Source organism: Lytechinus pictus, chromosome 2 (assembly GCF_037042905.1).
Source record: "Lytechinus pictus isolate F3 Inbred chromosome 2, Lp3.0, whole genome shotgun sequence".
Taxonomy (NCBI): Eukaryota; Metazoa; Echinodermata; class Echinoidea; order Temnopleuroida; family Toxopneustidae; genus Lytechinus; species Lytechinus pictus.
In genome coordinates, this window is record NC_087246.1 from 19,070,400 (window position 1) to 19,096,304 (window position 25,905).

General features: G+C 35.0%; 1 protein-coding gene across 1 annotated transcript; it reads left to right on the forward strand.

Annotated features, from left to right (window-relative positions):
• Positions 1 to 5,112: 5,112 nt before the first annotated feature.
• Positions 5,113 to 16,113, forward strand: LOC129254622 (RUS family member 1-like). Its single transcript, XM_064112181.1, has 11 exons — positions 5,113 to 5,278; positions 8,613 to 8,690; positions 9,186 to 9,300; positions 9,952 to 9,997; positions 10,690 to 10,722; positions 11,096 to 11,201; positions 11,621 to 11,722; positions 12,435 to 12,505; positions 13,738 to 13,928; positions 14,804 to 14,861; positions 15,078 to 16,113. Exons 1-11 carry the CDS (start codon positions 5,144 to 5,146, stop codon positions 15,214 to 15,216), a joined length of 1,074 nt encoding a protein of 357 aa, XP_063968251.1. The 5' UTR covers positions 5,113 to 5,143; the 3' UTR covers positions 15,217 to 16,113.
• The last annotated feature ends 9,792 nt before the right edge of the window (positions 16,114 to 25,905 follow it).

A 25,905-nucleotide genomic window follows, 5' to 3' on the forward strand; every position in this document is an offset into this window, starting at 1 on the left:
GTACATAAAACAATAACTCGAAGTGCGAGGAAATATATTTGGCAGTTTGGTATATATTGACTTGAAAACGGAAGGTTTAGTTTTTATCAGGGTTATATATCTCGGTAAACAGACAATGCGAGCATCAGGAGCAATGAAAACATAGGCCCTGAGCAAATTATGTTTCATTAAGTTATGAAAAATGTTTCTTATGTAATATAACATAACATATTATTATGAAATAATATAACATTATAATGAACAATAATGTCTTTATTCCCACTACGTTTCTCTTCCTTTCTCCCTCTTTTTCTCCTTTTCCCCGTTTTTTTTTTTTTTTTTTTGTCAGCCGATTGGGGGGGCACGTGCCCCCCCATGCCCCCCCGTAGTTACGCCACTGGTTATCAGTATTATTTGTTAAGAGGATTCGTCATGATTGTCTATAGAGTTGATGAATGACTTGGTTAAACTTAAACGAAACACAACTTGTTAAATGGGTTCTTGTGTGCAATAGTATGTAAACGTTTTAGTTAGCCAGGATTACGACGTCGTAAAAATAAGGCTTATTGGGGTGGTGTGACTACTGATAGACAGTGGCGTAACAGGCGGGGGGGGGGGGGCAGGGCGGGCAAGCTGCCCCCCCTGGTGGAGCTCCACTGGCGTAAATCCGTGTTGAGGGGTGGGGGGGATGACTGAAATATTTTGGCATTTTTTTTGCAATCATGTTTTTAGATATGCAAGGAATTGTAATTGATATGTCCACAGTGGCGTACCGTGGGTCACGGCATTGTGGGGGCACCAGCAAAATCTTTGAATCACTGAGTGAGCGCGCGAAGCGCGCTCAGTTGCTAGTTATTCTGACCTAATAGAGACATTTTAAGGACAATGTCATTGAACGGATATGTATCTCACTGATCAAATTATGCGAGCGCGAAGCGCGAGCTGAATTTTTTTAATATTCACACCTAAAAAGGGACATTATAATCAAATTTGCGTAATCATGATAGTTACCTGTCTCGCTAAACAATGCGAGCGCGAAGCGCGAGCTGAAATTTTCGTATATTTTGACCCCAAACAGCGAGATTTTAAGGAATATATTTTAGGAATCCATTAAGAGTATGCATATCTCACCATAGTCATCTAATGCGAGTGCCAAGCGCTTGCTGATTTTAGTAGAATTACATCTGAACACATGAAACACTTTTTGTAGTCATTGCAATCATGATTATCATACGCATCTCACTAATCAAATATTGCGAGCGTGAGCCGCGAGCAGAAAATTTAGATAAGTTAGATAATTCAGACCTGAAGTGGGGCATTCTAAGGTTTCTTTGTAGGAATTAACTTGGACCATACGTATTTCATTAACCAAATGATGCGAGTGCGAAGCGCGAGCTGAAAATTTTTGATATTCATATCAGAAAAAGGGACATTTTAAGGACTGATTTTAGGAATTCATGAAGAGCAGACATATCTCACCAATCCACTAATGCGAACGTAATCACGGACAGGAAATGTTTTTATATATACGAAGACCTTAACATGGGGCAATCACTTTTTGAGTCATGTAAAAGAAGCATAGGCCTATGTCACTACATAAAACAATGATAACTCAAGTGCTAGGAAATATATTTGGTTTATATTGACTTGAAAACGGGATGTTTTAGTACAACAGGATTATCGTTGAACAGACAATGCGAGCACAAGGAACAATGAAGACGTAGGCCCTGGGCAAATTATGTTTCATAAAGTTATGATAAAAATGTTTCTTATGTAATGTAACATAACATAATTATAATATAATATAACATTATAATGAATAATACTTTCTTCTTTCCCACTACGTTTCTTTTCCTTTCTCCCTCTTTTCTCTTTTTCCCCATTTCCCCGGGGTTTTTTTGGTCAGCCGATGGGGGGAGCATGTGCCTCCCATGCCCCCCCCCCCCCCGTAGTTACGCCACTGTATGTCCATATGGCAAATACCCCTCCAATATTATTATTTTTTTTACCCCATGATGGTTTAATGGTTTTATTAGAGATTACATTAAAAAAATTTTGACATTCCATCTTAATCCCTTCCCAAAGACCCCAACATTGATGAATTGGAAGAAACGGGGGTTTCTCTTCAATGTTATGATAAGGACATAAGTATTTCGTTTGGAAATGGTGAACTGGCTCTTTATTTGCATTTTATGATTCAATAATATTGTTTTATTTGTTAAGCGGTATTTTAGGAAGAATTTTCACCAATAAAACAATTATCTCTTGTGATTTTTTTTTATTTCTTTCGTAAAAAGTGGGGGGGATGATTGTACAGGCCATCCCCCCCTCCTCGAAAAGTGGGGGGGATATATCCCCCCCATCCCCCCCGGGATTTACGCCAGTGTGGAGCTCACCGGGAAAATAACAAAAAAACGGGGGGAAAAAGGGGGGGAAGAAAGGGAAAGGGAAAGGAAAGAAAAAAGGGGAAAGGGAAAGGGAAAGGAAGAGGGAAAAGAAAACTAAGAAAAAACATAAAAAAGGAAAAAAAAAACAAGTGAGAAAGAACAATTCGCCCCGATATACAAATACATTAGCACGATTAGTAGGACAGGGAAATAAATTAAAGATGACAAAAAGGCAAACAAAAGCGGGAAATAAAGGCAGAATGGAATTAGCCAAAATCTAAATTGGAAAATAAAGAATAGGGACAAGATAACGTACACTACCGGGCTGCCGAGGATTGAGATAACGAGCGGGAAGAAAAATGGATGGTATATAGCATAATGTCGTATGAAAGTCTATCATAAACTTGCTAAATCTCCAAAGGCTCTGTCCAAGAGTCAAGACCCCGTGCAGTGGGGGCTCATCATCTGTAACCTTTAATGGGTTCTATATAACGGGCCCCTATATGGACCCTTCCTGCATTAAGCTTTACGTTGAAGCACTGGCGTACCGGGGGGTGGTTCCACAGCCAAGGGGAAATAAAAGAAAATAAAGGAGGCAGCGAAATGAGATGAATGAAAAAAATATATGACATGATATGTGCTATAATGATGTAAAAATCTATCACATAATTAGAATTTCATTTTAACAGGCCATTTTTTTTTCTGGCTCGCTTCGCTCACTGGCGACTTTTTACAAATTTTCCCACATTTGCTATGCTGTGCCCCTCACAATATTTGGATGATTACGATACACAACTGCATTGAATTTATGTGTTGTGTTAAAGCTATATAAATATACACGCAATTTGATTAAAATAAGTGGCCATCTGTAAGGTTTAAAATGGCTTTGATATCAAGAGGTTCCGGGGCTCTGCCCTGGACCCCACCCTAAAGCACTGTTATATTGATGAGTTTGGACCATAGCCCCCAAAAGTTCTACAACCAAACAAAAAAAAAATGAGGAAAGAAAGGAAAGTGTATTATATTTTTCTGAATATCACGTTAAAATCTATCTTCATGTTAGATTCTCATGAAAAGGTGATTTTTTTAATCTCGCTCGCTTCGCTCGCTCGGGACCTATATTAAGCTACTTCTTGCCAGAAGCGCCATACTCGGACCCCTCGAGCAGATAGAGCTTCACCCTGATGCTCACAATCATAACAAAAATCCTGTTCACCGTGGCGTACAAAAAAGAGAGAAAAGAGGAAAGACAGGAGGGTGAATATGATATCATCTTTTTAACATTATGTCAAAATCTATCACAAAATTTGATTTTTGCAATAAAAATGTCAAAATTTTTTGCTCGCTCGCTTATATATATATATATATTTGCCCGATACGCCATATCGCCCCCTCAAAATTTTTTGCCTTATGACGCCATTGCCTGTTCCATGATATGACCGGGAAATTTTTGGCTCTTACCCCCCCTGGCCACCGACCCCTGTTACGCCGCTGCTGATAGACATACACAACGCACCCCACATACACACACCCTCATCCTCAGACGCACACACGCACAACAAAAACTCGAACAGCCATGGCTAACTAATATTGAGTGGTTAAAAAAAGATGAATTTTAGTGATGATGATTTCTGTTTGTTTTGATTTTAGTGTGTAAGAAATGTGAAATTAATGCTCGAATCAGGCAGAAAGTGTCAAAATTTGGGACATACAGGCGCGGACCCAGAGATAGACTTTTACGGTGGGGGGGGGGGGGGGGGCTGATGATGAAGAAAAACTGAAACTAGGCGAATTTTTTAAAATAAAGAATGGTAAGAATTAAGAAAACAGGAGGAAGATCTGAGGACAAACAGAAATAGAGAGAGAGAGAGAGAGAGAGAGGGAGAGAAATTATCATTTTGGCTTAGAAACGGGACAATCTAAGGTTATTTTGTCATCACATGATCTTCCTATTCCTTTAATTCCTACGCGTGAGATATTCCTTTCTGAAAAAGGGAAATTTGATTATTGAAAATTCATGAAAATGTTATTACCTTATTCATTAGTATAATAACCCTAAATAAGAGCGCAAAATTTGTTGATATTAAGGTCTAAAAACTTGACACTATAAGCACTTTTGTAATTTTGAATAGCTGCATGGGTAATATATTTTTAACAATTAATGCGAGCGCAAATCGCGAGCCGAAATTTTTGATAAATCGTCAGGAAAATGGGATTTTAAGTAGTTTGTTATAGAATTACAATAGAGGTATACATTACTCACCAATAAAAATGCGAGCGCGCAGCGCTATAGCTAATTGGTTTTGACAATCAAACCTGAAAAGGGATATTTTGAGAAATTATGGAACACACGAAGAAAAAAGGGTACTTGTCAAATAAAATAATGCGAGATGTAACACAGGTAAAAAATTTGTCAAGCAAAAAAAAATAAATAAAAGTTATCAACCAAAATTTTAGGGGGGAACCACCAAAATGTTTTGACAAGCAAAAAAAAAAAAAAAAAGGTTATCAACAAAAAAATTAGGGATCAGGGGGCCGTTCCCCCAACTCAAATTTAGGGGGGGGGGACAGGACCCCCGTCCCCCCGCTTCCACTGCCTATTTATACGTCCCTGAAACATGAATATATTTTGATAGGAGATCGAAGATATCAATAAACATTTTCAAGTGAAATGTAATTACGACTTTTTTTCAGAAATTAGTAAAATAAAAATATTGTTGCGTTCTACTTCTACTTTTGGCTTGCCATAATATAAAAACTGATGCTCTTTTCGAAAAATGGACACGTTGATTTGTCGAGAAACTTACGGATCTCGGTCGGATCCAAGGGATTATATGTGTAATAATGATGGTAAAATATTGGAGTCACGATCTTCTAATAGAGGACTGTCATTTTTGCTCCACTTTTTTCGGGTAAGACTAAGAATCTGTTAACCAATTATTATTGATTTCCAATGGCAATGGTAGCCCCACCCGTGTTAATTTTTGTAATGTTAGTTCTTCAATTTTGCGGTAGATCACCGTAGATGTAGTCAGTGGACAGTGCACTCATTCAATGAACAAGGTTTTTATGATATAACCTTGTTCTCTGTTATATCTCCACGTGTGGCAAAATAAGGGTGGCAATGTTTGACTTATTTTCTCTTTTTCTTTGGGACAAATGCTTGATTTTTTTACACTGACAGTTTCATCATTACAAATACAACTTTGCTCTTGACTTAAGACCGTAAATTTGATTCTTTAAATTATTTTTTTCTTAATTAGAAATAGAGATTGAAAAATGAAAATTTTCTTGCCATATTACTTTCCACCAATAGAGGGCGTACACAAAAATATGCCCAAAATTCAAGTTTTTGAGCGCTCTGGTGAATACAAAAATTATTCCCAAGTTACTAATGAAAAATAAATTGCAACTGTATGGAAATTAGTAATTTTGGTCACAAAAGTGATATTTTAATGATTTTTTAAAGAGTGTCTGTACAGCTTTGGCATACCATAGTCCTACCCACTCACACTAATACGAGGTTCGTATATATATGAACCTCATACACCGGACCGTGTTTGACCGTAGATTTCGAAGTAGTCGGCAAACATTGCTTCATTGCTGAAGTAATATTTGCCGAAACTCCTTCTCGCTACGCACCGGGGCTCTTTCCGGTAAGTAGCAATACATAACAAAATTATACATATGATATTTAACTCATTTCATTTAAAAAGAGCAAATTTCGCTTACCTCGGCCTAGCAAGTGACTTTGTTTGTCTCTTCTACGGAAATACAAGGAAGCCCGTTGGTGGCGCTAATAAATTTCACAACCTTGATTCAGCTCCTCGGTAATTTTATAACTGTGTCTAAATTCTGTGAATGCGCAATTCTTATGATTAATTTACTAATTATGGGCACCAATAAATAAAATACCTTCAAAAACATAATTCAGGATTACTATTGGCGATGATAACACTTTTGTTGCAATTAATTTAAAACGATGACTAATATAATTTTTTTTTTTTAAATACACATGCCTGGAACGAAACCAGCAGTACAAGCAGTATTAACGAACGTCACGGTATACCAAAGTCTATACAATGAAAAGATTGGATACTTCACGGACTTCGCGTAATGCCTTGCGTCGATTTGCGTGTAAAATAGTGTAGGTTCCTAATCTTTCCCTTGTCGTGTCTTTGATATGAATATAAATCGCGCGCCCTCTTTAGGCGAAAATTGATATCTACGCTGACCAAATTTTATCTCCGTGAAATCTTCACTAAAGATCAAGAAAATATACATATTTTTAAGAAAAAACTTCAAGGAGAAGTCACGGAAGGATCTAAATGATTCGGTAAGTGTCATAGCAGAATGTGAAATACCAGATTATTGGTGATATTTTATGTGGGCAAAAGCCCACTATCTTTTTGACTTGTCGTGTGTGTCGCGTGCATATGACTGATATTCCTTCGCACGCGAGATGATATGAACCCATGGGTGAGTCCTACCCACTCATTCAATGAACAAGGTTATGATACACTCACACTATTGCGAGGTTAGTATATGCTATACGAACCTTGCACAACCAACATGTTTTTGTAGTGGATTTTAGAGTTGTCGTTAACATCGCTTCATAACGTGAATGATGTTAGCCGAAACCCATTCCGCTACTCACCAGGGCTTTTTCTGGTAGAAAGCGTTCCATTATCAATTTTTAACATATTTTTTTAATTTAAAAAGGACACAAAAAAGAGCAAAATCGCTTACCTCCGCCTGGAAAGTGGCTTCGCACGTCTCTTCCACGGAAATAAAAGGAAGGTCGTTGGTGGCGCTAATACAGTTCGCAACTTTTATTCAGCTTGGTGGTATTTTTTAAACTAGACTCATGATTCATTGTATGCGCAATTCCAATAATTGTTTGATAAAATAGAGACCCCAATAAATGCAATAACTTAAAAAACGTAGTTTTTTATTATTTTTGCTGACGATAATTAATACTTTTTGGAAAATATTCAAAACGATGACAATTAAAAAAAAAAATATAGAAAATTCTATGTACCTTGAATAAAGCCCCGCAAGTGCTAGTGTTCGTTTGTCAATTAACGTTCAGCCAAAGTCTTTCCAGTAAAAAGATTGAACACTTTGCCGACTTCGCGTAACGCTTTGCATCGATTTACGTGTAAGATAATTTCTGTGTCTAGTCTTTCAATTGTAGTGTCTTTGATATGAAGATAAATCGCGCGCCCTCTTTCGCTCATTAGACGAAAAATTTGAGAGCTAGAAAGGTAGCTCTCGTATTTTGTCAACGAGAAGAAAAATCAACGCTTAAATGACGCATTTTGAGGGATATTCATCAAATTATGAGGAATTGACTTCACATCGTTTCGTAAGTTTCGTAGGAGGACTTCATTCTATAAGTCCTCGTATTAATTTTTCGTAAATTAACGTTTTTGTTGAATGCGCCGTGCCTTCAATTATTCTGTAGTCGGCGGCTGAGATGTAGCCGTGGGTGGTTATGATATAACCTTGTTCTCAGTTATATCTCCATGTGTGGCAAAATGAGGGTGGCAATGTTTGGCTTATTTTCTCTTTTTTCTTTGGGACAAATGCTTGATTTTTTTACACTGACAGTTTCCATTGGCATTACACCTATTCGTCATACAACTTGGCCCTTAAGTAAATTTGATTCTTTAAATTATTTTTTTCTTAATTGAAAATAGAGATAAAAAATGAAATTTTTCTTGCCATATTACTTTCCACCAATAGAGGGCGTACACAAAAATATGCGCAAAATTCAAGTTTTTGAGCGCTCTGGTGAATACAAAAATTATTCCCAAGTGACTAATGAAAAATGAATTGCAACTGTATGGAAATTAGTAATTTGGGTCACAAAAGTGATGTTTTAATGATTTTTGAAAGTGTGTGCTCTGTACAGCATTGGCATGCCATAGTCCTACCTGTAGATTCCCCACAGGCAGGATGGTTGCAGTGAGCCAGTGGGACAGTGGATTGTACAATTTGTATTACTGAACACTTCATAAACTCAATACGATCATATCAAACGGAATATTTTCTTCAAATTCATCAAACTGCCACCATGAATACACAAATACATACAAATAACAACTTATCATGCTTATCAAGATTTAAAATATAACCAGTTAACATGTCATTGTTTGATGAATGATGATGAATATATTTTCTTAATTTCACCTGTTGGATCTGGTTCTTTTGGAATATCTTACTTTATTCTTCCCATTGCAGGTTGTGTTTCTCCCCCAAGGCTATCCAGACAGTGTGAGCAAAGACTACTTAGAATATCAGATCTGGGACACTGTACAGGTAACTCACTGTCGTGATTTTAACAAATTACCTCACAAATACACTTTATTTAGGAGGAACATACACCAAGAATGTTTTTTATTCAAAAATGAGCAATTACAATTGGTTTTTTGTTTTTTCTCAACATAAAGTATAATTAAGGAGATAACAATTGCAGTCAAACAATGATTTCTAATCATCAGAGTTGTTAATTTGAAAATAAGAAAAATGATTGCAACTGCATGGACTCAGGAAGAAAATCCTCACATAATCCATTAATATTTTGTTATTTTAGCTTTTCTAAAATTGCTGTCACCTTAGTGGCTACAGCGCTGATTTATCAACAAGTCCATTTTCTCATTTTAAGCGTAAAGGTTATAAAAGACCATTAGACTCATTTAATTTCACTTGATTGAAGTTCATTTATTTTGACACTCAAATACTATAAAGATAAATTGTATATGTTCAGCTTACATCAAAGTCTGACGATACATATTATTTTGTTTGTAACGTTAGGCTTTTAGTAGCAGTATTACTGGGACTCTGTCAACCCATGCCATGCTGAAAGGTGTAGGAGTAGGTGACGAGACAGCTTCTGCTGCTGCTGCTACAATCACATGGCTACTAAGAGGTCAGTTTCCAATAGTGCTGGTCAATATTTGATTTCAATATTAATCGATTATAGCCTGCAAAATATTGCTGATATCACAATATATCACTGAGTTTGAAAATTAACTGCAATCCTGTGAGAGTCGGGAAGGGAATATGAAACTATGAAAGTAAGGCTTTCATTAGTGATTTTCCATGATGAGCGGGCACTTGGGAACCAACTCACAAAGTTCTAAGTTGGTTTAAAGCAATACAGAGCAGCATTTTTGGTCAATAGGTAGTGATTAATTTGTCACAATCGAAAGTATTTTTGTCTTATCATGTTACTGCGATAAAACTACATAATCATAAAACTATAATTGAATATTCGATATTTTTTCAATATGGCATAAATTCAATAATATTGAAATATCGCCCAGCACTAGTTTGCAACTAGGAGTTTGGGAGGGGGCATAGATAATGAAGAGAGTCTAAGTTGGAGACTGCTTCTGCTGTTGCTGTTACAGTCACATGGCTACTAAGAGGTAAGGTTTGCAAATATTGTGAGCATGCTCTTGCTCTTTTGAATCCTATCACAATTGGTAATTAGACTAAAATAGTTTCTGAGATATTCAAGTTTGAAAAAATCAGTGATATGATTTATTTTTCACCATTCATTTTTTTTTCTATACAGATGGAACAAGTATGACTGGCAGAATTGCGTTTGCATGGTATCAAGGGTTAGTAACGTCTGTTTTACTTTTTTCTACACATCTTTTTGTCTTGCATGCATAGCTTAGAAAGTTTATGGACTAATATAAAAACTGAGACTTAGTAATATTCAAGTGTTAGTGATCATGTGGTATGAGTTTCAGGTTGCATGATCAAGGTCAAAGATCATTTAGGTTCAATGAAATTTGACCACATTGTGGCTTCAACATGAAAAAACTTAAAGGTTTAGATTTGGAATTCGGCCATCATCTTCCTCAATGGCAATTCATTGGTGAATGATGATGTTGACAACAGTTAGTTATTACCACCACTAGTAGTAGGAGTATTCTAATGCAGTGAGTTTGCAATAAATTCCAAACGTTGAATGTACATGTAACCCAGTTTGTTATTGAACTTCTGATTTGATTTACTTGTTCCAGTAGGCAACGGAATCGGCATGTACGTGGGTTATTTGACTTGGATTATTTCTCTTTGATATATGAACTGTCCTAGACCTTGTTTAATAAAAAATAGAAATAAAAGGAAAATATGACAATTTGCTGACAAAAGCTTCTAAAATGGCATTTTTAACTGGTTGAGAATAACTGTAACTTTTAAAATTCATATAAGGTTCTATGAAATGGGGTTCTGATAGAAATAATTGCTTATCTCTTGGGGGAAAAAAGTTATTCACTGTCCAATTTGTTATCCTTCACCATAGGTCAAGCCTGGATAGTGATGCTAAGAGATGGAGGTAAGCTTATTCATTTTCATTTTTAGGGGGTATGTAGTAAAACAAAATACAGTTTCATATTTTCGATCAGAATTCAATTTTCACTATAAAATGAAATTTCCAGCAATCAGGTGAATTATTTATTGTAGAAAAATAGTGATATGGATCATTGGTATTTGATAAGCCATCCTCATCTGGAAACCATCACTAGTCAATAGAACTAGTCTAAGTACCAGACATTAGCAAATTCACCTGTTAGCTAATTAAAGTAAAATTAGTCATGTAATAAATTTGATTGAGACCCGTATCACCATTTTGTATTGGTGAATAATGTACAAAGTAAATAATCGTTTTGAACTTAAGATCTACTATCACCCTGTTTCTCTCCTTGCAGATTGTTTGCAGACATCATGAATGATGCAGCACTCTGTATAGAGCTCATTTCAGTATTCTTTCCGCAATACTTTGTCATCATTGCTTGCATGTCATCACTGTTCAAAGTAAGTATGCTAACCCTCTCAAGATGCTTTGGAATGTCATAATTTACCAAAAATAACCAATGGGTATCATATTTTTTCATTTTTTTGTTTTTATTTTGATTCAAAAAGTGAACAAATGAAAAGGGAACACTGAACATAGTAGTAGTAACTATTGTTATAACTAATCAAATCCCAAGTAAGATTTCTTCTAAAGCATATCAAATTCTTTTGAAGATAACTTTCTATCAACTTCAGTGAAGGTGCATGGTAGTCCATCTGAAATTAATATCAAGTGATACTATGTTGTATTTTATGTAAAACGCACCTTCAAGGAAAATATCATATCAAAGATAACATGATACTTCCTGGACGATCAACAAGCAATTTGATTTTATGGGACCTGAGAGGAATCGATGATGCTTTCTTTGTTCTTTTTTCAGTCTATGGTTGGGGTTGCTGGAGGAGCAACAAGAGCTGCACTCACCATGCATCAAGCTCGGAGAAACAACATGGCTGACGTATCGGCTAAAGATGGTTCTCAGGTAAACATTTTGTTCTCGTAGAAGACACCATATCACAACCACTTTCAACAGCATCAGCCTCTTAAAGGTCTAAGCTACTCATATAGCTCCTGGATGTAGTTTTATTGTACAGTATATGCTTACTATAATGATACATAATTTTTTGCTTTCCTTTAGAACATTCATACAATGTTTGCCAAGTACCAAAATGTTAATGGAATTGCTCTTAACATTCGGTTTCTCAATGAAGATGGAAGGACCATCATACTTTTTAAAATCAAAATTCATGATCGGGTTGTTTCATGAAAAGGTATATTTATGTACCTAGACTATCAATAATGCACATGGGAATATAACACTGTGATATACATGTAGGTCATTGGTGTTTAGTAGCTCTTTAATCAGTGATAACCAGGACTTAAGTGAAATATCCTATTTGTTACAGTGTAATGATTATTTAAAAATATTTTTCCGCCAAGCTTGTCTTAGTAAGTTAAAGTTGGAGACATCTTTAATGTTATAAGTAACTTGTCGTTTGCTAAAATGTCATATGAGTGAATGGCTGTATAATTCCATTTTAAATTTAAGCCAAACATTTGTAACTTTAGCTTATTACTCATGCAGCTTTCTAATGATGCTCAAAGTTTTCAAATCTATCAAGTGTGAAAATGCTAATGATCTACTGATTCATATTGCATTTTCATTCATATTATTTCTTTCTGATTCGTCTCAGGAAACGGTGGTGAATTTAGCAGCTCTTTTTGTAGGTCTCATCATCACTCCAATGGCATCTAAAAACATCCTGTGAGTCCATTTCCTGTAGAATTTAGCATATACTACTGCGGCACGCCATAATTGAAACAATGGTCAGTGGTGGATCCAAGATTTCATCAAGGGGAGGGGATAGGGCGGTTGTTAAAGATAAATTCCAGTTGTGGGAACGATCTCAAAATGACTTTTTACAGAATTTAATATAATGATCACCAAAGTGTCTGTTTGTATGAATAAAAAATATGTGCCAAAGGATTCTGGAAGAAATTGTGTAATTGCTGAGAAATGAGCAAAATAAGCGCGGATTCGGTCACTTCCGTCGGGTCTTTATTCCAGCAATAATAATACACTGTCCCACGTGTGCCTATCTGTGTTGGCGATCTTCAGTGTGATCGTTTTTTAGCTAGATATTATGATTTCACAAAGTTCAGTTTATGTAACTGTACCAGATCTAGATCCACGATGATATATCAATACTTTACCTTGGTTTTACAGACTTTCTCACGAAATCAGTGTTTTACTGCAACTACGTTCATTTAGCTTTAACAAAAAGTTAGTTGATATCTTCAGAATCTTCTGATACACCCCCTAAACAGATTGAATTACTTACATGGGAGGGGGTTGAATAAGAAAGGGAGACACAATTTAAAATTTGGGCAATTAGGAGGAATGTGACATATTTCCCATGTTAACTCGCAACACAGGCTCCTGGATGGGCAATTGTTTGCCCCTTATCATATTTGTTATCAAGAGTTGTTGTACACCACTTTTTACCCATTTCTGAATGGGAGCATGAAAAAGAGAATGTAATCTGTTGATTCCTGATTTCTTTAGTTCTCACAAGATTTGTACATAGACATTCCGGTTCAAGAATTAAAGGAAAGGGCCAACACTGGACTTATTCGAGGGATGAGTGATTGAACAACCTCTGCTAGTGGTATTGTTGCTTTAAGATATTGAATATGAAAAATATAACTTGGGGTCAATATTGTTTTCAGTTAGAAGAGCAGATAGATAGATGGATGCAGTTTTTACATTTTTCATCAAATTTAAAGGGCAAGTCCACCCCAGTGTGTGCATTGCCATATAATGAAGACTTAAGTTTTTTTCTGAGATTTCTTTTGTCATTAAGTTTTATGCATGTTTTAGAAGAAATATGGAAGTTGATGTATTTAGAACAGCATAGAATACTGATTATGGGTTAATGTGAATTAATGTGAATATAGTGTCACTGTCTAGAGGTCTAATTGTTTTATTGTTTTCAGACTGACATGGACACTTTTCTTTCTCTGTACCTGTCTCCATCTCTATGCCAATTACCGGGCAGTGACCTGCGTTGTCATGGAAACCTTGAACCAGTCAAGGTTCCACATCCTAGTTCAGGATTACCTCCACAGCTCTAATGTCAGTATGTGTGGACCTGATGCAGTTAATAAGAAGGAACCTGTTATATGGAGTAAGTCTAACCTCATTTTTTTGGTTGATTAAGGTGTTGCTATTCTCTCAGTAGTCTGCTTATCCCAAGCAGCTCAAATCCAAGGCCATACAAGTGTAGGGTGGCATTGGGCTGGCACATTGGGCATGGTATCCCTATATACAGAGAATAAGCATAACATGTTCACTCCTGGCTTGCCTGTATAAATCTGCCCCGAGCTATCATATTAAACCTCAGGGGTTTATTTTGCATATACATGTCTACGTACTTGGTTTAAATAACAAACAGAAATAGTGAATATTCAAATAGCACATATAACCAATAAAAGAAATATATTGATATGCATAGAACATGAATAGCTGCTACTGAATATTAATGAACTAAGTCTGTTGGAAGAACCAATCAGAGAATAAGAATGTAACTTCTGTAAAGTATGTGTGAACATGAACATGAACAATAGACAAGGATCGTAGAAAAGATAGAATTTTGATTACTAACATAAGAGAGAGGATGATCAAGAATAGTGCATATCTATAGATAGCTATTTCAGAACCCTGTTCACATTACAGCTCTACACAAGCATGACATTGGATGTAGTATATTGATCAGCTTCAATATCCCTTTCTCTGGCATTGGATTTTTTAAAATTTGTTCTGTGATATAAAAAATTTACCCTCTTAAAAAGTTGCATTGCCCTGAAAATATTGATAGCTCAGGCCTGATATTATTGGGGGTGATTATTCATGTATGTCTTTAAAGTGCTTAATGTTCCAATGTGTCAATAGATATATAAAAAGGGGTATTATTATTAAAAACTTTGTTCTGAATTCTTGCACACGACTGGTCATAATAAGTTTTAAATTATATTGCAACCTTTGTTGTTTTTTTCAATACAGGACTTACAAGACCTCTAAAGCTTAACCTAGGTGTACCATTCAACAGAGTAGCCAAAAGGTAATTTCACTAATTCATTTTACTTCAATTTAATCAATTTGAAAAAGGTGATACCTAGCCCCATGTGTTATTCAAAGCTACCTATATTAATTTGAAACAGCCAATAGTTATGGTATGTGATATATATTTTTTTTTGCCCAGTGTTTCCTTGACATTTAAAACATTTTGATACATTGTTTAGGTTCTTTTATTTTTATTTTTGTGTTTATTTGTCAGCATGAGAGATCTTGAGATGTGTTTACAAAGCAACGGACAGGAAAGGTATCTATTAAGTTTGGACATGAAAAAAGGTGAGTACTTTGTTGAGCTGTCTTATCATTTTGAAATGTCGCACAAGCGTTCTGCCTCAACATGAATGAAATTGATCTGATAGCAATTTCCATGAAATCTTTGATTTTGGTTCACCGTTATAGATAGTAAATTTAAGAGGAAAATAACTTTTTATATGCCCATCCCAGACGGGACGTATTATGGTATCACGCTTGGTGTCCGTCCGTCTGTTAACTCTTCCTTGTAAATGCGATAACTTCAGTTTGACTTAACCTAGGCTCATATAATTTGGTGTGTATGATACTAGCATGGATCCCAGGAAGCCTATTGATTTTGAGGTCAAAAAGTCAAAGGTCAAGGTCACAATGACATTTTCATCTTACCCTTCTGCAGTCCTTGTAAACGCGATAACTTCAGTTGAACTTAACCTAGGCTCATATAATTTGGCGTGTATGATTATAGCATAGATCCCAGCAATTCTATTGATTTTGAGGTCAGAAGGTCAAAGGTGTAGTCGCCACCTTCCACTTTTCTTGCTTGACCAATAACTCCATTTTCCATGTTACAGGCGAGCATATTTTGTGCTCGCCTTAGCGACACTCTTGTTTGCAATTGAGCTCTAGTCTAAAAGTGCTTTAGTGATTATACAGCAATGAGGAAATTGATTGATCTTTTTGAAATCACAGAATTAACGTGCTTAGCATTTTTACTATGTTATAATAATGTTGCCTCGACATGCTTTAACAATATCTTGGTATAAAATTGGCTTACAGAGTACACTGACCAGTGTGTAATTGGATAATCATTTACTTTTGCTTTATTCATTGCCTACAGAACCTTCATGAGCTTTGACTTTCATATGCACTTGTTTTACTGACTGAGTTAACTCCCTTTGCACACATTGTTAATTAGATTCCTTTGCTAATTGCCTTCTCTTGTGTGCCTCTTATTTTCTTTATGTAAAAACAGCAAATCATTATACAAAAATACAAATTAATACAATTCAAAATGCATTTGATACTACAAAATAATTCAAGATTGTGATCCATCCAGAGGCGTCGAGCATGGGGGGGCAGGGGGGGCAACCGCCCCACCAATGAAAATATTGGGGGGGCAAACATATCGTTTTGCCCCCCCAATAATTCCGCATGTGCAAAAAATAAAATAAGATTGTAATGTTACACATAAATCAGCAAGCGAGATTGAGATACACAACTCGTTCTTCATCTAAAATCGTGCTCAAAATGTCCAGTTTTCAGATTAGAATATAAAAAAAATTCAGCTTGCGCTTCGCGCTCGCATCATTTCTGTAGCAAAAACCCATACTTTTCATGATGGAATAGGTGAATAGAATGTCCCGTTTTCAGTTCTATACCTCAAAAGAACTCCCACTTCGATTTGCAATAATCTTTTGTTGGATATATTTATTGTTCTTTATTAAAAACGTCAATTAAACTCTTTTTTTTTTAAAGATCAAAATATCAAAATTTTCAGCTCGCGCTTCGCGCTCGCATCTATTATTTTTTAATTTTTTTTAAAATTTAATTTGTTGGTGAGATGTGTGTGTGTGTGTGTGTGTGTGTGTGTGTGTATATTTGTTAAGTTGAGGATGGAGAAGTAGAGACTCAACCTTCACTCGCAGATCTGCATGCAAGCATACTAGATTTTAAGAATTCTGTATCATCTAAATTGGACCAAATTGCTGCAGATATTTCCTCTATGAACAAGAGGTTTAACGACCTCAAAGAGAACGTGGACTTCAACTCTGAACGAATCTTGGACATCGAAAAGCAAAAATTGCCTGTATTGGAAGACTCACTTCAACACAAAATTAAGTTCTTAGAACAAAAAATCATACTTCTTGAAATCCATAATAGGAAGTCAAATTTACTTTTTTACGGACTTCAATCTACAGACGGGGAAAATGTCTACCAAGTGCTCAGAAAGGTGTTTGTCTCTCTTGGGATAGAGGAAGAGATAGCAACGCTCATAGCGATAGCTAACGCCCATCGTCTTCCAATACGGGAATCCGAAGGCCAAGCCGCCGGCGCCCAAGCACCCCCTCCGATTATTGCAAGATTTTGCTACATGCATGATAGAAATAAGATCTTAACGGCTTTCGAAGATCAACAGAGGAAGCGTGCGAGGAGCTCCGGTGAAACCAGTCATGCTCTCACTCGAATTACAGTGCGAACCGATTTGCCGCCAGCAATGAAAATCTGCAGGTCGATCCTCGCGAATGAAGCATACAAGTTAAGGAAGGAAAAGGGAGTTTCTACAAGGATCTTTCAGAAAGGTACCGAGCTTCACCTGTTATGGAAGGAAAAGGGCACAAACAAGTGGAATAATCATGATAAGTAAGATTTAAAGTTATAGAATGGTGTGTTTCCTGTGTTTAGACTAATTACCTACTATATATATTTGATTTGATGAAGACATGAGTGTTAATACTGTAGGGAAGGGGAAGTAGCGGTATATACAGGAAATATAATTAAGGGGACCATGAACAACCTGGGATGGAAGAGAAAATGTGAAGGCAAGTGGATCATGAGTCAAATATTAGAAGTTCAAAGTTCAGGTCCTGCTTCAGCTATTTAATAATGATATTCTTAAAATTGATAACCAAAAAAGGTTGTTTATTTGTTTGTCTTAATCTGATAAAAGCCATGATGTCATACGAGACCTTGCAGGGCCTTGTATTTCTGATTTATTATTTATATAAAAAAAAAAGGACAGTAGTAAATGCAAATGTCCTTTTGTTAGCCTGTAATAATATTTACACAGTTTATTTTTGTTGACTAAAAGAAGAAAAATCACTATAAGGAGTAGACATGAATTGGATTAGCATGGTTTACATGTAAATAATAATTAAAAAAAGAACCGAAGACTGAATTATAAGTTAGAAACTTTAAACAGATATGAGGTTAGCAGGTATAGAAGAATATATGACTTCTAATCCATTTACATTATGGAGGAATGCGTAAACTGTTTGTTTTTTTGGTTTTTTTTAAAGATTATTTATTATGTTTTACCACTATAGGGGAAAGGAAAAAAAAACCTGTAGTAAAAGGTACAGGGCTTTGTTTCAGAGTTGAAAAACACTGTCTGGTTTGTATTTTCAAAAAGAAGGAAAACAAAACCCTCAAAACAAACAGAAGAATGAACGAAGAATTCACCAATGAAAGTGAAATGGAATTTTTAAGCTTTTGATGGTAAAGACAAGATTAATAAGAACATTAACCCCCCTTTTTTTTTTTTTTTTTTTTTTTTTTTTTTTTTTTTTTCTCTTTTTTTTTCCTCTTTCCCCTGTGGTCACGAATTTCTGCTGAAGAAACAAAGATGAAAAAGATAATTATCAATGAGTTTAGTAAGTGCAGTTGCTGTTTTCATGTTTGTTTCTAACTATTTTGATTTTTTTTTTTTTTAAGCATTTAATCGCTTTTGCGTTGTTCCCTCAACTTTACAATGTTTGAATTAAAAAATACCAAAACTCGAAAATGGATTTGATTGTGATTGGAATCCTTTAATTATTGTCTAACTCGGAGGTTTCAAGTGCCCCTGTAGGATAACAATTTCAGTTGCCTTGGAACAAATGTGAAGATAGGGATGAATAATAATGGCATTCCGATCACATTTCGGCAGTAATAGTTGGGTCGTGGGGCCACATTTTTTTTCCTGTTTAGTAGTTTGGCTCTACTTTGATTCATGAAATCTTGAACGGGCTAGGTCAGATTTGCATCACTGGGTTATTTCGGTGCCTATTGTAGGCAATACACCAAGCAATACTAGGTAACAGGATCTCATTTTATTTCTCTTTTCGTGAATGGAATTGATGTGGCGAGCTTAGATCATGTAAATTGCATATACAAAAAAAAGGGAGAAGAATGTGATCCAAATGATATACCTATTATTGTACACTACAGTTTATGTACTGTTACAAAAATGTATAAGGGTGATTTTTCATTGCATTCAAATACGAAGTAAGTAAATGTTGGGCATTGTCATTCAGATTTGATTAGAGTAAATAGGTCTTTAGTCCTCATTAGCAAGAAAAAAAAAAGGACTGGAATGTTGATATTATTGAATAACAGGTATATGCTTAGAGCAGTAACAAGAAATCATTCCTTCATTATTTATTCATTTCCTTTATTGTGTATGGAATGTAATTGCTTTTTACGTGCAAAGTGCAGGTGTAGTTAACCATTCACGTGTTTAGGTCTTTCAAGCTTTTTATATCTTTTTGCCCTGATTAGGGCTCTGATGCATAACTCCGGCAAGGCAAGGCTATCAGTCTTTGGAAAATATTTGTGGAAAAAAAAGGAATGCGATTTGATTAGTAATGTGTCTTAATCAAACTAAATAATACGAGGTTTCAGCTTTACAGCTTGCTTACTCTTTATTTTTGGAGCATGGAATTGATAATGGAATTTATCAGGACAGGATCCCCCCTTAATTTTTTTTTGGGGGATGTTTTGTATTCAATTATTTTTGTCATCGCAGTGGTTTTTTTTTTTTTTTTTTTTTAATGGAAGGTTTATGAATTGGTACCACAATGGCAAATAAAAATATAATGCGCTTTATTTTCAGTGCTAGTTTTTAGTTGTGGTAAAACTGGAATTGAAGAGGAAGTGGTAAACCAGACGGGTGCAGTGTTTATCAGTCTATTCCTCAATTGCAGGAGGATCCACCCTATTCACGCATTATTTGGTTCCTATAGAATTTAATGTTGGAAATAGACTTGAGTTCTTTGGATATAATATGTTTGGGTTATTAACTTGGTGTTGGCATATTAGCTATGCATGACCGCCAAGTTAATGGCATGGGAAAGTGTGGTTGGGTGACTGGCGAATTGTTGCTTTGGATATGTTGGATGTTGAATGAATTTGATTAGAGTAAATAGGTCTTTAGTCCTCATTAGCAAGAAAAAAAAAGGACTGGAATGTTGATATTATTGAATAACAGGTATATGCTTAGAGCAGTAACAAGAAATCATTCCTTCATTATTTATTCATTTCCTTTATTGTGTATGGAATGTAATTGCTTTTTACGTGCAAAGTGCAGGTGTAGTTAACCATTCACGTGTTTAGGTCTTTCAAGCTTTTTATATCTTTTTGCCCTGATTAGGGCTCTGATGCATAACTCCGGCAAGGCAAGGCTATCAGTCTTTGGAAAATATTTATGGAAAAAAAAAAGAATGCGATTTGATTAGTTATGCGTCTTAATCAAACTAAAAAATACGAGGTTTCAGCTTTACAGCTTGCTTACTCTTTACTTTCGGAGCATGGAATTGATAATGGAATTTATTAGGACAAGCTCCCCCTCTATTTTTTTTTTTTTTTTTTTTTTTGGGGGGGGGGGGTTGTTTTGTTTTCAATCATTTTTGCCACCGCAGTGGTTTTTGACAAGGAAGGTTTATGAATTGGTATTATTATAATACACTCACTTTAAAGATATAGATGTAAAGTTGTAGGGAAATGGTGCATGATTTTCGTTGTTTGATTATCCTTACATCAATGATGTAAGAGATGTTCTAGCTAGTTGCAGCTAGACGGATAGCTAGCTGTATAGCCTTTTTCATTTTAGTATGAAGATGAATAATTTAGTAGATCGTTCTCTTTTATGTCATGTTTGCATCTGAGTAAAACCAAGAAGAGATTTCTTTGAAAAAATCCAAACCCCCACTTTTTTATGCTTGAGCTATAGTACATGAAGTAAAGATGAGAATATTCATTCTGAAACAAATTTAGGCACATCGGAAAAGTCTCATTGCAGTTGGTTTTATGGGGGGGGGGGGTAATTTAGAAAGTAATGGAAAGGTATTTTCTTTTCTACGGTAAACCAGACAGGTGCAGTGTTAAACAATCAATTCCTTGATTTGCAGAAGGATTCATCCTATTCACGCATTATTTGGTTCCTATAGAATTTAATGTTGGAAATAGACGGGAGTTTCTTTGGATATAATATGTTTGGGTTAGGCTTAACTTGGTGTTGGCATATTAGATATGCATGACCTCCACGTTAATGGCATGGGGAAGTGTGGTTGGATGACTGGCGAATTATTGTGTTGGATATGTTGGATGTTGAATGAATGGGGGTGTTTGGAGTGTGATACTATGAGAGGGCGTGGTTGTATTGTGTTTTGTGTTGCCTGTTTGCATTTCATGGGTAGTCTTTCATGTCTTTCATTCATTCAGGTTCTGTTGTATTTTTCGGATTGGGTAAAAGTGTATGGATAGAAGGTTATATCTTACTTTACTCACTTTAAATGTCAGAGGTCTAAGAGACAAGGCTAAAAGAAAAAACATTTTTGAATTTTGCAAAAATAAAGGGAGTAATATTGTGTTTTTACAGGAAACCTATAGTACGGAAGAGGTTGAAGAGAAGTGGAAATTAGAGTGGAATGGGCCTATATTGTTTAGTCATGGAACGAACCATAGTAGAGGTGTTTCAGTTCTCATTTCTCCAAATTTAAATATAAAAATGGATAATGTTATTTTTGATGAAAATAGAAGATACGTCGTTATGAAGTTTGAATTTCAACAATCTAAAATAATTTTAGTTAATTGTTATTTCCCCACAAGAGATAAGGAGAAGATGCAAATTGAATTTTTAGAGGAACTAGATAAATGTATTTCAAAGCTTTACAGCTCTGAAGAAATGATAATTATTGGGGGAGATTTTAATACAATAATGAATGGAGATTTGGATTATTTAGGTCCAAGAATCTTTTATAAAAACAGATTTAACAAGAAATTTGATGGATTTTTAGATAGATTCGGTTTAGAAGATATATGGAGGAGGATGAATCCTGAAAAGAAACAATTTACATTCAGGCAAAAATGTCCTATTATGCAAAGTCGATTGGATTATTGGTTCGGGTCCTCTGCTTTTCAGCATTTAGTTAATGGTTGTGATATTGTAACATCAATCACGCCAGATCATTCGGGCGTTCTGCTTCAATTAACAAGCAGTGTAGACAAGCCACACTTAGGCAATTCATATTGGAAGTTCAACAATAGTCTGTGCGCAGATCAGGAATTCGTGAATTTATTCAAAGATAAAATAGTTGAATTAAAAAAAGAATGGCTCCCGAAAATAGAAGATAAATTATTGTTGTGGGATTTTTTAAAAATGAAAATGAGGGAGATTATTAATAAGTACACAAAGAAAAAAGCAAAGCTTAGGAAACATGAAATTGAAAAATTAGAGGAAGATATAAGAAGTTTGGAAATCCACCTATCGACTCAGCCTTCGAGGAAAATACTTGATGAAATGGAGGAGAAAAAGTCTAAATTGAACAGATTGTTTGATTATAGCCGACAAGGTGTAAAAATCCGATCAAGAGCTTTTTGGTTTGAGGAAGGAGAACAAAAAACACAATATTTTGAACAGTTATTAAAATCAAACAAACGGAAAAGTGTAATAACAGAAATATATGATCAAGGTGAACAGACTATAAAAGATAGGAGTGAAATATTGAAGAAGATAAAGTCATTTTACGAAAAATTATATTCATTGAATGAAGTGATTGTAAATGAAAACTCTTTTTTCCTGAAGGATATTCCTAAATTATCCAAAGAGAGTCGAGATATTTGTGAAGGGAAAATTACTATTCAGGATTGTTTAAGTGTTTTGAAAGAAATGAAATTTAATAAAACCCCTGGAAACGACGGTTTTACTGTTGAATTTTATTACACCTTTTTGAATTTATTGGGGGGATTTTTGGTGGAAGTGTTAAATGAAGTGTATAATAGGGGATTATTAGCAACTTCACAAAGGCAGGGAGTGATTACACTATTAGAAAAGGAAGGCAAAAACCCTTTATACATTCAAAACTATAGACCAATCACGCTTTTAAATGTTGATTACAAGATCTTATCAAAGGTACTAGCAAAAAGATTGAAAAAGGTTCTGAATGAGATAATTCATATTGATCAAATAGGGTATGTTGAAAATAGGAACATTGGAGATGGTGTGAGATTAATCGATGATATTTTATTTCAGTCCTCTTTTGGAAATATTGGATATTTGATTACGGTGGACTTTGAAAAGGCTTTTGATTCTGTTTCCCATGATTTTCTTTTTCAGACTCTTAAATTATTTGGATTTGGCCAGTCTTTCTGTTCTTGGGTTCGTGTTTTATATACAGATATAACTAGTTGTATTATGAATGGAGGTTATTCCACTGGTTATTTTGATATAAAACGAGGGGTAAGACAGGGGGACCCCATTTCTCCTTATCTGTTTTTGCTCTGTATAGAAACACTAGCTTTGGCAATAAGAAGAGACGCTCTAGTTGAAGGAATTCAGTTTGGATCTCATGAAATTAAGCAAATATTGTATGCCGATGATATCACTCTGTTTGTTAAAAATAGCAATTCTGTTAAACGGCTTAAATATCTTTTGGAAGAATTCGAAAAAGTGAGCGGTCTGAAGATAAACAAAGGGAAAACAAACTTTTTTTGGATGGGAAAAGATCAAGACAGACCTCAAACTCCGCTATTTGGAAATTTGGTTCAGCAAATTAAAATCTTAGGCGTTTATTTCTCTCTAAATGTAATAATAAAAGAAGATCTAAACTTCAAAGAGATACTAAGCAAAATAAAAAGACTTTTGGGATGGTGGAAACAAAGGGATCTAACCCTTATGGGTAAAATACAATTGTTGAAAAGTTATGCATTATCAAAATTAAATTACGTCTCGTCACTTTTAGTTGTTCCTAAGTGGTTGTTCGTTGAGGTGGAACGGATCACTTTTGAGTTTTTATGGTCAGGTAAAGACCGTATAAAGAGAAACATTATGTATCAGGATTACTCACACGGTGGGTTAAGAATGATGAATTTTAAGTTGTTCATAAAGGCCCAACGTCTAATGTGGCTGAAACGTCTATTATACGGGGAACGCAATGCTGGGTGGAAATTGTATTTTGATTTCTGTTTTAGATCACTCGGTGGGAGACTGTTATTTCTTTGCGATTTTGATATTTGCAAATTAACACAGACAATGCCACAATTTTATTCTGAAATGCTGAAGGCTTGGCAAGATATGAGAAAATATAGATATACAAAAGAGGAAGTAAACCCGATTATATTTAATAATAAGAATGTATGTGTAAGAGGTAAAATGATTTTTGATATTGATCTTTATAATAAGGGAATATACACTGTAGATCATATTTTTGATAACGGGGTTGTGAGACCTGTGGCTTATTTTCAAAATCTTGGGGTAACCGCAGATGAACTGCTCCACATTATTGATATAGTACATGCTATTCCAATTACTTGGAAAAATGCCTATAGCTCTATTAAATTTATAAAGATTGACGATGAGAACTTCAATGTTAATTTGAATATCAGTAAGCTGGAAACTACTTTTGAGGTGATTAAATTAAAAATGATTTATAGTTGTTTTGTTGAAACTTTACGGGAAACTTATAATTTAACATTGAAAGATAAAAACATTAATTTGAATTTTACGGATGTTGAAATGTGTAATAGGCTTGCCCAAACCAGGAGCATAACTTTGATTAGGAAACAAAGAGAATTCCAGTTCTTACTTTTACACGGGGCGATTTATACCAAAGAACAGTTATTGAGATTTGGGTATGTTAAAGACAGTTTATGCTCTTTTTGTGGCAGAGAAACCGAATCATACATTCATATTTTTCTAAATTGTCCCAAGGTAAAACCTTTATGGGAATTTTTCATTAAATATTTCTGTATGTCTGAATTAAGAGATTTAGAATGGAGAGATATACATTTGGGATTATCTGGAAGTACGAATAGAAATAATTGTGTAAACTGTATAATCTTTTTCATCAAATATGCCATTTTCCAATCCAGAACTAATGGTCAGGTTCCTTCCTGCCATAAAATACAAAAATATATTGCGGAACGTAGGGAGGAAGAAAAATGCTTAGCTATAAAATCGGGCAAATTGAGTTTGCATGTAAAGAAATGGGAAGAACTGAAGGTGAATGAGGCAGTGAATGCAAACAGGTGTGAAGCGTCTGCTGGTGCTGTGAGTATGTAATGGTATGTCCGCGTGTGAATGCGAGTGTGCAATGGTATATGTCCGCGTGTGAATGTGAGTGCTTGCTGCCAGGGATGGGGGGGGGGGGGGGGGTTTCCTATCTCCATGGTTAGCAAAATGTTTGAGTAGATCCAAAAAGAAAGAATATTTTGTTTGGGGTGAGGAAAAGGTTTTGTTTGTTTTATTTTGTTGATGTTGTGTTTTGTTTTGTTTTCGTGTGTGCTTTATATACAAAATCTTTATTCAGATTATTGTATACTTTCTAAGAATAAACATAGAGACTTTTTTTTTTCTGTATTGTCTTACAAAAGTTGGAGGAATGAATATACATGTATAAGTACTTTTTTTTTATTATGGGATAACCTCTTCACTTAAAAAAAGTCTGTACTTTTGATTTTTCATCATACAATACGGTATTATTATACAGTAAATACATGTGAAATTACGAGGTTTTTGTTATTGGTATTATGGGTTATATCTGTTCGAAAAATTTATATCAAGATGTATATTATTTCATATGTTATATTGCTGTATAAGTGTACTTCACTTTAATTTGCATACATGTATTTGATTTATTACCCTTGTACATGAAAAATGTAATAGTATCTGAATAAAGGCTAAAAAAGCAAGAGAAAAAAAAAAAAAAGTATATATATATATATATATATATATATAAAATCTATATATATATACATATAGGCATATGTGTGCGTGTGTGTGTGTTTGAGTCTGTTTGTTTTGT